Below are 13,684 nucleotides of genomic sequence, written 5' to 3' on the forward strand. Positions count from 1 at the left end.
AGGGCAGTGAAAGTAGACTTATTCTACTGCAGTGGACTTGGCATGTTTCAGTCTGCACCATCTCAAAAGCAGACACAGAAGAAAATAGCTTCAGTTTAATAGCTGCTGACTCAGCTATATTACCTTGTCTGTATGTATGACATTTTATACTTGGAAACATTTATTACATTTTTATGCTATTGGCAAAGTAGTACAAATTTTAGTTTTAGATATTATAGTCTTTGACTTAAAAGAATTGTTAATTTTAGCTGTTTCACCTTAAACAGAATAGATTTGAGGCTGGGGATTTAGCTAAGAGGTAGAACACTTCCCTGGCACACACAGGTCCTGGTCTGACCTGGGGGCACACACATGTACACACACATTCATGGCGCAGTGCACTTTTTAAACTACCATGTACTTTGTAACTTCCATACTAAATGGATGTATCTTAGCTTTGAAGAGATCGTTTAGTAGTTACAAAAGGAAGTCACCTGAGAAGGACAGGAACTGACCACAGTGTGGAAGAACCACTCTGGCCCCTGTGTAGAACAGTGCAGAGTGCTGAAGGGTCGGAAGAGAAGTCATCTGCTGTGCTGGTATTGTGTCCAGAAATGGATGGCTATTTACGTAGAGTGCTTGCTCTTGCCAAGTGTGTCAGTACATACTTATAATCCCAGCTACTTGGGAAGCTGAGACTGGGGGATCAAAAGTTCATCTCTAGCCTGAACAACTTAACAATGTGCTTCCCTTCCAACCAAAATAATTCTGAAGTGTTAACTCTAAAAGTTCTGCAGAGATGAGAAATATTATAGCCCAAGACCAGAAGTGGGCCGAGGCTGCCTTTCCCCAAGTCCCCTGGTTCTGCTGTTCGAAGTGCCTCTGCATCTCACTGTATGTGGTAAAGGAGAGATGTGGGCGAGGTGATGAATAGCATAGACCTCATACCAGCCACATTTTGTATTACGGTTTGCGTTGGATTTAACTTAAATGTGGTATTTTGTCATTTCAGGAAATGTTTGCCTATTTATCCACCCAACTACAGAAGTTGGCAGAGGCCCACAATGAAAGACTACTGAAGACACCTCACAACCCCATATCCTTAGGTGATTTTCTTCCCTTAATAGAAAGACACTTGGGATATTCTTAGAAGGAAGTCGTCATTTATAGAAACAGTAACTTGTTTTGATTATGCTGATATTTTTTTTGAGTGGCTGTAACAGATTTATTCATAATTGCTGGAACATGGATGCAACCAAGATATCCATTAGTAGATGAGCTTGTAAATAGGTACACCCAGACAATGAAATATTATAGGGTACTCCAAAGCTGCCAGATGATCAGAAATGGGGACCTTAAACTATGCAGTGCTAAGTGAATGAAGTTACAATCAGTGGCATTCAGATGAGTTTAGGGCAGAAAAAACACTCTGTAGGATACATGTCACTGCACAATTACCGATCACAGGATGTACAATATCAAGTGTGAGCTGTGATATACACTAAAGACTTGTGAGATAATGTTATGCTGATATTTTTAAATCAATCTCAGTATTAATTGGTAACTGGTTTACTTGGCCTTTAAAAATGCTTTAATGTTTCCCTAATGTAAAACCTAAACAAAGCACCAACATGGTGTTTTTAGTGCCGTTGCTTGTTTTCCCGGCTTCTGCATGTTAGGAGTACTGCTGTGAATTGATCTGCTGATATAAAGACTGGGATTTCTGTCCTGTAGTTTGAGACTATTGAAATGAGTATAGTGGGCTAGAGAGATGCCCGGTGGTTTAGAATGCTTGCTCTTCTTCCTAGCTCTGCCTTTAACTCCAGCTCTAGGGAATCTGCCAGCCTCTTCTAGCTGCTGAGGCCCCTAAGCACACATGCACGTGTCTACAAACAAATACATAGATAGGAAGCACTTTTAGAAAGCGAATAATTGAGCCAGGCTGTGGTAGCACATGCCTTTCATTTTAGAGGCAGCCTTGAACATGGGCTACAGAGGGAGTGCCAGGATAGCCAGGGATACACAGAGAAACCCTGACTCAAAAATAACAAAAAAAGTGAATACTTGACTTCTACATACTTAACTTAAAAGCTTCAAAATTAGTTTATGAATATATGAATAGTATAGACTATGTTTTATATTTCTTATCCAGTTGAGGAAAGTGAATCATTATAACTAAAGCCTTTTTGGAATGGGCATCTATGGAGAAAAGTGGGCCCCAATACCTAAAACATAGCCCCTAATCCTTTGCCCACATAGCAGGTTCTGCTGGGTAGTTGGAGGTCAGTTTTACCATGTTTTGCTGGCTGCTCCCTTTCCCTGCCTCTGATGTGGAGATAATAACCCATTGTGCAAAGCTGCCTAAGGCTGGTCGGGATGTCTGTAACAGTGCAGCATGACAAGCAACAAGGCTTCAGCCAGCAGTGGCTGTGGCAGTGGTGGGTGCAAGGGTGCAGCTTACCACGAGGTGTCAGAGGGACACTTTTACGTCTGTGTGTGCAGAAATTGATCTTGGTCTTATATGGATTGAGATAGAGGACTCCACATTCTTACTGCTTAAGTTCTTCCAAGCTGGTTGAATTCAGTTAGCAGCTCCATTGATCACTTCACTGTCCAATGTATTTAGCTGGAAAATTAACTTTCTAAAAGCAAGATATGGGAATTTTGTCCATGATTGTGAACATGTTTTCTCAGAATTAAATCTGCCTGGTATGGAAACAATACTTGCTATAATTTATCAAGCACAGTAAGGTGCTGCTGTGCCACGAGACAGTGCATGACAGCAGTGTCCTTACCATTGTTTTGAGTGGTTTGTAATCCAAAAGCTTGCTGGCTTTTTTTCTCTCCTAGCTATGACACTTGAGACGCTAGATGGGCACCAAGACAGAGCTGTCACGCAGCTTGGCTCAATGCTTTTTACCAGACAGGTCTCTGGAGCCAGGTGAGTGGATGGAGAGACGAGCTCATCTGCTTTCCTATCCCCTGTAGGACACGGTGTCTGTCCCTCCTCCAGTAGGGACATCTGTAGCTTTTGGACCCTGTTTGTTTTCATCCTGTGGTTTTTCTAGTGGATTTTCAGGACTTGTGTAATCCTATAGCTTCCGAGCTCCACTTCCTAAACTTTCAGAACGCAAAAGCTCAGATGGAAGGCGCTGCTTAGGCTGCTGCCGAGCGAAAGCCCAGCGGTGCGGCTGTTCCAGGACACTGAGGCTGTCGGTTTGGGCCTTAGTACCTCCTGGGTTTTAGTGCTTGGCTTCTTGCTGATTCCAGATTTTTTGCTTTTTTTTTTTTTCCAGCCCTTCTTGCCCTTTGCTGTCCTGTATAGTGATTTTGTGAGATAAATTATTCTTTTTGTCTGACTTCTTTGCACCACCCATCCCCACATAATGAGTTTCAAGTTTTATTACAATAAAAGTGCTTGTGTTGGCTTTTCTTTAAAAAAAAAAAAAAAAGTTTAATCAAGAACTCTCCTCAGTAGTCCATCACTGTATATACTGACCTGTGCCTGAGAATTCGCTGTGGCCAAAGAACAATGAGGCTGCTCATGCCCCACCTCTGGACTCTGTGATCAAAGTTTAGGAAGACAGGAGTCTTGTTTCAGGGCCTCTCTGGATAGATTGTTGTTACCGTTGCTGCTGCTGCTGCTGCAGTGGTTCTAGGATTGAGCGGAAGCAAGGTGGTAAGCAGTGACCACAGATAACATCCCCAACTCTTGATTCTCAGGGTCTTACAGAGGTATCCTAACTGGACTTGAACTTACTATATGGCCCACTCAGGCCTAGAACTTGCAAGTCTCCTGTCTCAGCTTCCCCCATAGGCCTAAGTTGTGTGTAGATTTTTTTTGTCCAATTCTTTCTTAGGTGATCTTCAGTACTGTCATTGTGATAATAGAATTATGGCATCTTTCCTACCAATTTCAAGTGGACATGTTGTTAAGGAAATTCTGTTTTTTAATTGTTCTACTTAGATTTATATTGCTGTAATTAAAATACTCTGACAAAAAGCAAATTGAGAAGGAAGAGCATTTCTGTAACTTATTCTGCAGGTCATGGTCCTCCTCAAGGGAAATCAGGGTAGCAACTCAAACAGGAACCAAGGACTACCTGCCTAGAGATAGTAATACTGCCCACCGTGAGCTGGGCCCACCTGTGTCAATTAGCAATCTTGACAGAATCCCCAAGATAAGCCAGAGGCCAGTCCATTCTGAGGTCCATCTTCCAATTGACGGTAGATTGTATTGACAGCAAAACAAAACAAAACACAAAAAGCTAACCAGAACACTAAACTAAGAGAGTCATGCTGTTCTTGGCAACTACGAAGCATACTTTCCACTAACATTTGTGTGGCATCAAAATCAGGTATTTTAGAGAAAAATGATGTATCTTAGTTTAAATGTTTTTCATCATATACATCTCTGAAAGCAGTTTATTCTGACTTACATTATCTCAGTCAGTGTTCTATTGCTAAGAGACATCATGAACACAGGACCTCTTACAAAAGAGAGCATTTAGGCTTGCTTACAGTTTCAAGAAGTTTTGTCCATTTTTATCATGGTGGAGAACAGGGAAACAGCAGGCAGACCTGATACTGGAGAAAGTTGCAGAGAGTTCTACATCTGGATCTTCAGGCAACAGAAAGGAAGAGAGAGTCACTGGGCATGGCTGTGCTTCTGAAACCTCAAAAGCCCACCTCTAGTGACACACTTCTTCCAACAAGATCACATTTACTCCAACAAGGCCACACCTCCAATTCTTCTAAATAGTGCCATTCTGATGACTAAGCATTCAAGTGTATGAGCCTAAGGGGGCAGTTCTTACTAACAACCACCACATTTGAGAGGATAGAATGCCTGTGAAGGGACTTGGGTTTTAATGTGCTTTGATTGGATCTTTCTGAATCTGGCATGTTGTGAGCTAGCTGATCTGGTAGCTGGTAATGGAATTTGGATCCTCTGGGTACTCTGAAATAACAGTATGAGCTCTTAACCATGAGCTATCCATCTGGCCCTTAGCTAGGGACTGGCTTTGTGGCCTGGCTGGTCTTGGGATTCTCCTCCCTTCTAGTTCCAACCACAGCTTGCTAATGACAGCTTATTCAAAGAAAAAAAATTAAAACTTAGGTCAGTATAGCTTTTAACTTGAGAAACTGTCTGCATGCCAAATAGTTTTGATGCTTTTGGTTTGTTTGTTGTCAAACCCACCTTTCACTCCCCTCCTTCCCTCAGACAGGGTTTCTCTGTGTAGTAGCCTCAGGTATTCTGGAACTTGCTTTGTAGACCAGATTGACCTCAAACTCACAAAGATCTTCCTTCCTAGTGCTGTGATTAAAGGTGTGTGCCTCCACACTCAGCCTTTAATTGGTTTCTTAAAAAGTAAAAGATTAGAAATCTGCTTGTGTCTAAGGAGGCCATGGAAGTCAGCCTTAAATAATGCATAAGCTGTTGCCGTCTGCTGGCCCCTCCTACTGAAGCAGTTACCTAGTTCCTAGATCCCGCTGTGGCCCCTTCACTGTACACTGCTGGCTGCATGATTGAAATGTTCATTTGTTGATGGTGAGGTAACAGTAAACCAAAGCATTTTGGCTTACATAGTTGATGTCAGATTCTAGGTTTGGCCCAAAACTAAATGTCTTATTACTTCTCTGAGGACACTATGAAGATGATCTTCCTGCTCTCTATTACAGAAGCTGAGTAAATGGTCATTACTAAGCAGGACTCTGCAATTGTATTTTACAGTTTCATTTTAAGCTGACAGTTTGTTTGCACCGGCCACAATTTATGCCTGTTTCTAGCTTCTTAACTGGTGGCTGTATAGCTTAGTGAGACAGTCGCCTTGTTTTGGGGTGGGTGGTCTCTATCAACATCATGAGACATGTCAGGTTAATAAATCTTTCTCCCTTTCAGGGCTGTGCCTCTTGGGTCTGTGCAAACTGTGAGTGGCCATACTTTCCGAGGCTTCATGTCCCACACAGATAATTACCCCTGTGCTTACCTCAATGCAGCCGCAGCCATCGGGATGAAGGTGCAGGATGTGGACCTGTTCATAAAGAGACTTGACAAGTGTTTAAACACAGTAAGGAAAGAACAGAGGAAAGCAAGTGCTGTGTCTGGAGCTGACGGCAACAAAGCTGAAGATGCCGACGTTGAGGAAATGGCTTTGAAACTAGATGATGTGCTTGGTCACGTGGACCGAGGCCCTGCTTTATGACAGTGCTCTTTTTGCCAGTTCATACGTCAGCTTAATACATGCAAAGTTTTTGAATTGAGAATTTTATGGAGAATATTTCATCAAGGAAGAGACTGGTGTGAGGGTAGCCATTGGTGATTATTTTTCTATCCTTAGATTGCCTCAGTCTTTATGATTCTTAACAGGTTATAACATGCAGTTGCAGTGAACACAATTCAGACGATTCTTACTAATATAAAATATAAAGCTACATGTAATTCTCATTCAACTACAGAGTGCTGCTTCTTAGCCATTCTTCAGCATTCAAAGAGTTTTTCCCCCAATCACACAGAATTGAGAAAGATCTGTTTCTAATGCTGCTAAGTACCAGATGTTTATTTAGCTGTCTCAGTGCCTATAGAAGGGACGTTTCCCAAGGAAACAGAGCCAAGTCATAAGCTTAAGGGCAAGTGTCCTCAACTGGACTGGCTTCATTGTATATGTGTGGAATTCTGGAGTGACTGGAATTCTATGCCCAGTACCCCTAACCATAATTTGTGTTAGTTATAGAAAACAAAACAAACAAACCCAACCAACCAAACAACAAAAACACCAAAAACAAAACAAAAACAAGACTGTGGGCTTAGTGAAACCTCTTGGAAACAACTATGCCAAAGCCGTGTTTCTCAGACGTGCTCTGCAGAGCGTCACTCCACCCAAAGCATATTCATGGGGAGAAGGAGTCATAGAGGAATAATTGGGGGACATGCCTTTGTAAATTTGCTCCTGGTGTATTAAATGCTACAAGAGGATTTCTTTAGTAAAATGGGCCTGCTTTTCCCAACACAATGGATCAAATGCGTTAACCTCTGGATTCTACTCTTGTATTGGTTTGGCACCAAGCTGTATATATGAAAAGGGAGTCTTCCTTGTATATGATCTTAGAGGGTTTATAAAGTTGAGCTTAGCGGGAAAACGTTTGGAGTGTGTAAGTTGGACCCTGTGAGCCACTGATGAACATGCAAGTCAAGGCTGGATGGAGATAAAGAACTCACTTGCAGATATTTAGGTGGTTCCTAAATGTATTCTACCTTTGGGGACCAGACACTAAAGTGGCTCTTAGGTAACTATAGTAATTTATATGGGAGTAAATCCTGGATTGAAAAGCTCTGTTCATTTTCTGTGTGGATCCGGGACTGCACCATAGTGAGATGAAGCCACAGAGGCCAAGTCTCTGTGGAGCCTACGAGGGAGGGTCAGATGATGCTGCTGGTGGAAATGCTGGCAATGCAGCTTCCTACGCATCAGGCCAAAATGATTTTCTAGAACAAGTGATCTATACTGTGTGATCATCATTTTGCTTAAGAAAGGCCAGAGTCCAGAGACGAGATGCTTCCTCATCTGCCGAGTATCAGCAGTTCTTGGGCGTCAGCTGCTGAATAGATAATAATTCTAATTGAAGATAAATTACATGAACCCACATGTGAATGATAGATATGGTATAACATTTTATTGCTGGTGCATAAAATCTGCTGCAGTTTTGGTTATTAACCCTTTCCTTTTTAAGCACTTTTAAATTCCAGCTCTGTTCCTCCTGGCTCCATGCTTGACCCTAAGGTCACAGAACTCACAGTGGAGGACACCGTGCAGGCCTTGGCTAAGACACTACTACTGTGGCCCAACTCCTCTTATAATAAGGCCTTAAAGTAGACTTTAGAGGTTGTTTCTTAAAGGCATTGGGCTGGAGCACACTGCCTAGAGAAGAAAACTGAATCGCTGGATGTTTGGTCTCTGGTGCATCTTACTCACATTGCAGGGAGAGGTGTTTTCAGTTGAGTCTTAATTTGGCCCTAGGTCTTTGCTGATGTGTTCTCCCTGTCAGGGATGGTGTGACAGAGCCTTGTAAGCCTGTGTTAACTGTAAATCTTCCTACTGGCTGTGGTAGTAGTTGAATGTAGCTATACAAGATGACTTATGTAATACAGTTCTCTTCCACCTTTGATGTACAAATGGTAAATTTAAGTATGATTTAAATAAATATTTTTCTAATTCCTTGGCCCAGCACGTAATTATTCACTGATTTTATTCCTTTAACCACAGGAAAGTAAGGACTGTCACTGAGGTCCTAGATAGACATAATATGTCTATGCTATGCTATCACTTCCACAGGTGTTAGTGGGCCTTACACACATATTAGGTATGCGACCTCATCCTGACAAGTTCAGTTCTGAGTCTCTTCACTGAAGTAGGCAGCCAACAATTAACAACAGCAATAAAATTTTTTTTTTTGTTGCAGTAAAATTATAAAAAATGTTTCTTTTACCCTGTACTAGGGTCAGCATCATGGTGCCCCGTGACATCTGGTAGATATCTTCATCTCGGTCAGCAAAGTGTCTCACACTGCCGATGGCTACTCTCTGAGCCTGACAACAATCTCTCTACCTGTCTAGTTCCCAAGGCAGGTTGCCATCATGCCAGACATACACATCCCAACTCCGTGGTGGCCCAATGTCTCCAGCCATCACACACTCTCTTGAATTCAATTAAATCACCAAATAAAAGAACACACAGCACAATAACCTCTGATCCAGTTGATAAAATATAATTGCCCACCTAGATAACATACAGTTTGCTCATCTAGATACACAAAATCCTGTACACATCCATCCCTTAAGAATATTCATAACCGGGGTTGGGGATTTAGCTCAGTGGTAGAGCGCTTGGCTAACAAGCGCAAGGCCCTGGGTTCGGTCCCCAGCTCCGAAAAAAAGAAAAAAGAAAAAAAAAGAATATTCATAACCAAAAAAAAAAAAGAATATTCATAACCTGTAAATGTGCAGAGAGGAATCTTAACATCCACCTCCATGTTCTCAGCTGCCGCTGCTTCTCCCCTCTCTTGCTTCTGTTCCCTCCCCCTCTCTAAAACTTTTCTCCCACCCATCCTTCCTTCTCGTCCAATGACAGGCCTTGTTCTATCCTATACCTGCCTTCACCTGTATAATGACGTCATCCTACACATACTGTTCTCAGAGAAAATTTTGAAAATGTGGTGCAGATAAAAATTGGATTTCCTTTGCCTCCCAATCTAGGACGCACTAATTTTTGCCAAGCTGGGGAATGGTTTTGTTTTACATTGACGAGACTGACCTTATATACTGAGGTGAATGAAACCGTTTTATATGCTCAGAAGTTGGTTAACTTCAGATATTTCATGCTAGGTGCTTCCTTGTCTGGCTTTGTTGGCTCTGCTCTTTGGCCAGCCTTAGTCTGCAGGTCTGATTTGATGCCTCCTTTATGCCTTACATTCTACTTTTACCCCATGGTCTGTGTGATATAAGATGATGCTTTTGCAGCTAATGAATATTACTTTGTGACTTACCAGCTAATATTCTGCAGTTCAAGCTAAGGACTTGGACAAAGTCCGATTGTGTTTATACCATTTTTTTTCTTTTTTAAATCAAATAGTGCCAACCTGAGCTTTTGGGGGAAAAGGTGAAGGAAGGCTGAATCTAACTATAACTGGGGGTGGGAGTTTGAGCTTTGATACTGTGATGTGGACATCAACCTCCTGATTTGTATACTATCAAAAGGGGGAAACAATTCCAGAAATATTTTTGGTATAGACTGTTTAAAAATAAAAACAAATTGTATAATGTATTACATGAAATACATTTTTAATAAATCATTGACAGTACTTTATATTATTTCACTGAATCATGACTACAGTTGAAATCTGAAAGGACAAATAACCTATACTCAAGTCTTGCACTCTTTATTTTTATTATCACTGCTTGCCCAGAAGTCAGAAAGTAAAGTCTAAGTTGGAATGGGAATCACGTGTCATGGCTACTGACTGTAGAAGGTTGATACTTCAGAGAATTTAGTCATTTTTAAAAGAAACACTCCAGGGTAGACAAGATGGCCCAGTGGGAAAAGGCACTTGCCACCCAGTCTGACATACCTGTTGACCCACATGATGGAAAGAGAACTGACTACACACACACCACTGTGCATTACACACACAAAATAAAACGTAATAATTTTTTAAAACCTGTCATTTGTTTGAAAATAAGACATACCTGTCAACTTTATATTTTATTGTTGATCTGTGCTTTTTTTTCTTTTCTCCACCTTTATTAAATTGGGTGTTTCTTATTTACATTTCAATTGTTATTACCTTTCCCGGTTTCCAGGCAAACATCCCCCTAGTCCTTCCCCTCCCCTTCTATATTAATGTTCCCCTCCCCATCCTCCCCCCATTACTGCCCTCCCCCAACAATCCCGTTCACTGGGGGTTCAGTCTTAGCAGGACCCAGGGCTTCCCCTTCCACTGGTGCTCTTACTAGGCTATTCATTGCTACCTATGAGGTTGGAGCCCAGGGTCAGTCCATGTATATAGTCTTTGGGTAGTGGCTTAGTCCCTGGAAGCTCTGGTTGGTTGGCATTGTTGTTCATATGGGGTCTCAAGCCCCTTCAAGCTCTTTCAGTCCTTTCTCTGATTCCTTCAATGGGGGTCCCGTTGTCAGTTCAGTGGTTTGCTGCTGGCATTCGCCTCTGTATTTGCTGTATTCTGGCTGTGTCTCTCAGGAGAGATCTACATCCGGTTCCTGTCAGCCTGCACTTCTTTGCTTCATCCATCTTATCTAGTTTGGTGGCTGTATATGTATGGGCCACATGTGGGGCAGGCTCTGAATGGGTGTTCCTTCAGCCTCTGTTCTAAACTTTGCTTCCCTATTCCCTCCCAAGGGTATTCTTGTTCCCCTTTTAAAGAAGGAGTGAGGGGTTGGGGATTTAGCTCAGTGGTAGAGCGCTTGGCTAACAAGTGCAAGGCCCTGGGTTCGGTCCCCAGCTCCGAAAAAAAGAAAAAAAAAAAAAAGGAGTGAAGCATTCACATTTTTGTCATCCTTCTTGAGTTTCACGTGTTCTGTGCATCTAGGGTAATTTGAGCATTTGGGCTAATATCCACTTATCAATGAGTGCATACCATGTGTGTTTTTCTGTGATTGGTTACCTCACTCTGATCTGTGCTTTTTGAAATTAGTCATTTGCCATTAAGTAGGAGTTCGAGTGTCCTTGTTACTTCCCTGTGAACTCATGATATAACATCTCCAGATCTTAGTCTCATCAGATGTGGAATGGAGACCAATGAGGATCAAGTAGACACTAAATGCAAAGATTATTAATAATTGTTTGAGGGCCTGAAACAACATGAGCCTATAAGGAGTGACATTCTTGATAAGCCATATTGTATTAAATTATGCTACATTTAAATGAAAATGTGTTGTGAAGTGGATTATTGGTGAGTTTTACACATTTTCTAGCGGAAATTCCAAAAACTAATTTGATTTTAGATGACCTTTTTTTTCTGTTTTAATTTTCAGTGTCTTTCTATTTTGGCTTTTAATGAGTTTCCTTTGGTGTTACAATTACATTTGAGAATTAAAGAAAATATTAATGTATGCTGACTTTTTTGCACCTGAAGTTACAGATTATAACCTAAGAGATGTTCAGAGCAAGTTCGTGTCCCAGTTGACTTCTGGAGGGGTGTGTTAGCCTACCGCTGATTACTGTATAGGCAACATGACTTATGTAGAAAGCCTGTTTCTACATAACTTTACTGTGGAAGGTGGCTGGTCTGCTCCTACATTTACCCATGAAACAGGCCTTCCTGAACCCAACTCTAGTACACATCTTTTGGATGTATAGTCCTTTAAGGGAATTCTTAGATCTCTCCTCAAAATGTGTTCACCCTCAGCCTTCCTCCCTCAATTATTCATACTCCTTCCCACTGTGAGGCCAAAAGTCTAGCAGCTTTGACTATCTCACATTCTGTATTTATATCAAGAAGTCATGCAAATCTGGGTATGATTGTGCATTCCTGCAATATTTATAATCAGGAGACTGAGACCGGAGGATTGAGAGTTCAGGATCACCCGGGGCTACAGAGTGATGAGACTGCCAATCAGTCAAGTAAATAAGTCATGTTGTACTTACTTTAAAAACCTTCCCCAGAGTCAAGCCTGACCACTTCTCTGTAATAGGTTTGAACTGCCCGTGGTTTGGCTATGTTATTATAGGGCCTACTTCCTGCTCCTCTAAAAACAGGCCCGACCACATCTAACCTTGTCCCCTTCCCTCCATCCTTCCGTCTCCTCCCCTTTGTCCTTATTACTGTCCAGCCAACGTGGTCAGCTTGCTGCTGCTCAGTCCCCCAGAACACATTTCCTCAGAGCTTTGCCTCTGGTTCTTCTCTGCCTGGGAGTGTCAACCTACTTCCTTGGTTAACTCACTTTCCTCATGGTTTTATTAAATCTTGTGAGAGACGTCTACTTCCACGACCTTTTAAGAGCTAGAGCTGTCCTCTCCCTTGTCTTCAAGGGACTCTGTTGGTGTCCTGGGAGCCACCCAGAGCTTTATGTGTGACCGATTACGATTCAGTATGTCAGGGCTTAGGCTTCCCGTAGCAGGTGCCTCTGTGATAGCTGTCCTAGTGGTCTTAGCCTACTGGCCATGCCTCATGCTGAGGAGCAGAGGTCTAACATAGCATGAAATGTACAGGTTGGTGAAAGTGTGTGTTTTCCTTCTGTCCCTGGGTAGGCCATCAGTACCACCAGAATAGCGTACTGTTCACTCATATTCCAAGCACCTACGCAGCAGCTGCCACAGGACACTCAGCTATTTATTGTATGAAAGATTGAAGAGGGATTAAATATTTATGCAGCTGCGAATCCCATCATGTCTGATTGAAACTCCAATCGTTCCATCTCTAATACATCCCAGAATCTTTCCTTGAGGTGCAGATGCAGAAGTCCTGCTCGTCTCTCCTTGTGCGAGGGGAACCTCACACCCCACTCCCTGCCAGCTGTACGGGGTAGCCTCACCCGACAGCCCCCTTGCTCTTTCTTACCTTCAGGGACAGCTGTAGCCTGTCAAGCCCAGGCCAGAGTCACTGGCCAGTGTCTGGACATGGCTGTGCCATAAGACCACCTGCCACTGGGCATACCTCCAAACGGGCTGCAGACTTTGCTTGGGGACTTTCGCCTCGCTGGCAAGCACACCATGTCAGGCTGGTGACTCCTCTGCCTTAGCCTGCTTTTCCTGTTTGTTTGACAGGCATTGCTCTCTAGTAAACATTTTCTTCTCTAACATGGCCGCCTCCTGCTCATAGGATCTGACCTATAGTACCTGTGGCCTCCATGCTCCTGTACCTTTCTTCTCTTGCCTCTCCTCTTTGCTCTAAACCAGCCCTGGGGTACACCACTTATAGTATTCAGATAATGCTGAATACAGTTCTTTAGCTGGATGAATCTCACTTGGTAGCCATTGCAAATGATGACATTGTTTTAATCTCACACCACTCTGTGTGTGTGTGTGTGTGTGTGTGTGTGTGTGTGTGTGTGTGTGTGTACTCACTTGTGTGCATGTGTGGAAGTCAGAGACCGACTTAGGATATCTTTATCACATTCCACCTCATGTTTGAGACAGGGCCTTGCCCCTGAATCTGGGGCTTGTTATTTTGACTGGACTTGGTTGGCCAACTA

General features: G+C 42.5%; 1 protein-coding gene across 3 annotated transcripts in view; it reads left to right on the forward strand.

Moving 5' to 3' along the window:
* Nucleotides 1-8,199, forward strand: part of Sepsecs (Sep (O-phosphoserine) tRNA:Sec (selenocysteine) tRNA synthase) — a 30,234-nt gene extending 22,035 nt beyond the window's left edge. For 2 of the 3 annotated variants that reach the window (XR_015636805.1, XM_087584290.1), the window contains 3 exons: nt 992-1,085; nt 2,830-2,920; nt 5,980-8,199. Coding sequence is in view for 2 of the 3 variants with exons in the window: in XM_087584290.1 (XP_087440416.1) it covers nt 992-1,085; nt 2,830-2,920; nt 5,980-6,034 (240 nt within the window). In the remaining variant the exon portion in view is untranslated. Of the gene's footprint in view, nt 1-991; nt 1,086-2,829; nt 2,921-5,881 lie in introns of all 3 variants that reach the window. The other variant, NM_001128287.2, reaches the window with a different exon arrangement.
* Nucleotides 8,200-13,684: the final 5,485 nt, after the last annotated feature.

This window comes from Rattus norvegicus, chromosome 14 (genome assembly GCF_021556685.1).
Source record: "Rattus norvegicus strain SHRSP/BbbUtx chromosome 14, alternate assembly SHRSP_T2T, whole genome shotgun sequence".
Classification (NCBI taxonomy): domain Eukaryota; kingdom Metazoa; phylum Chordata; class Mammalia; order Rodentia; family Muridae; genus Rattus; species Rattus norvegicus.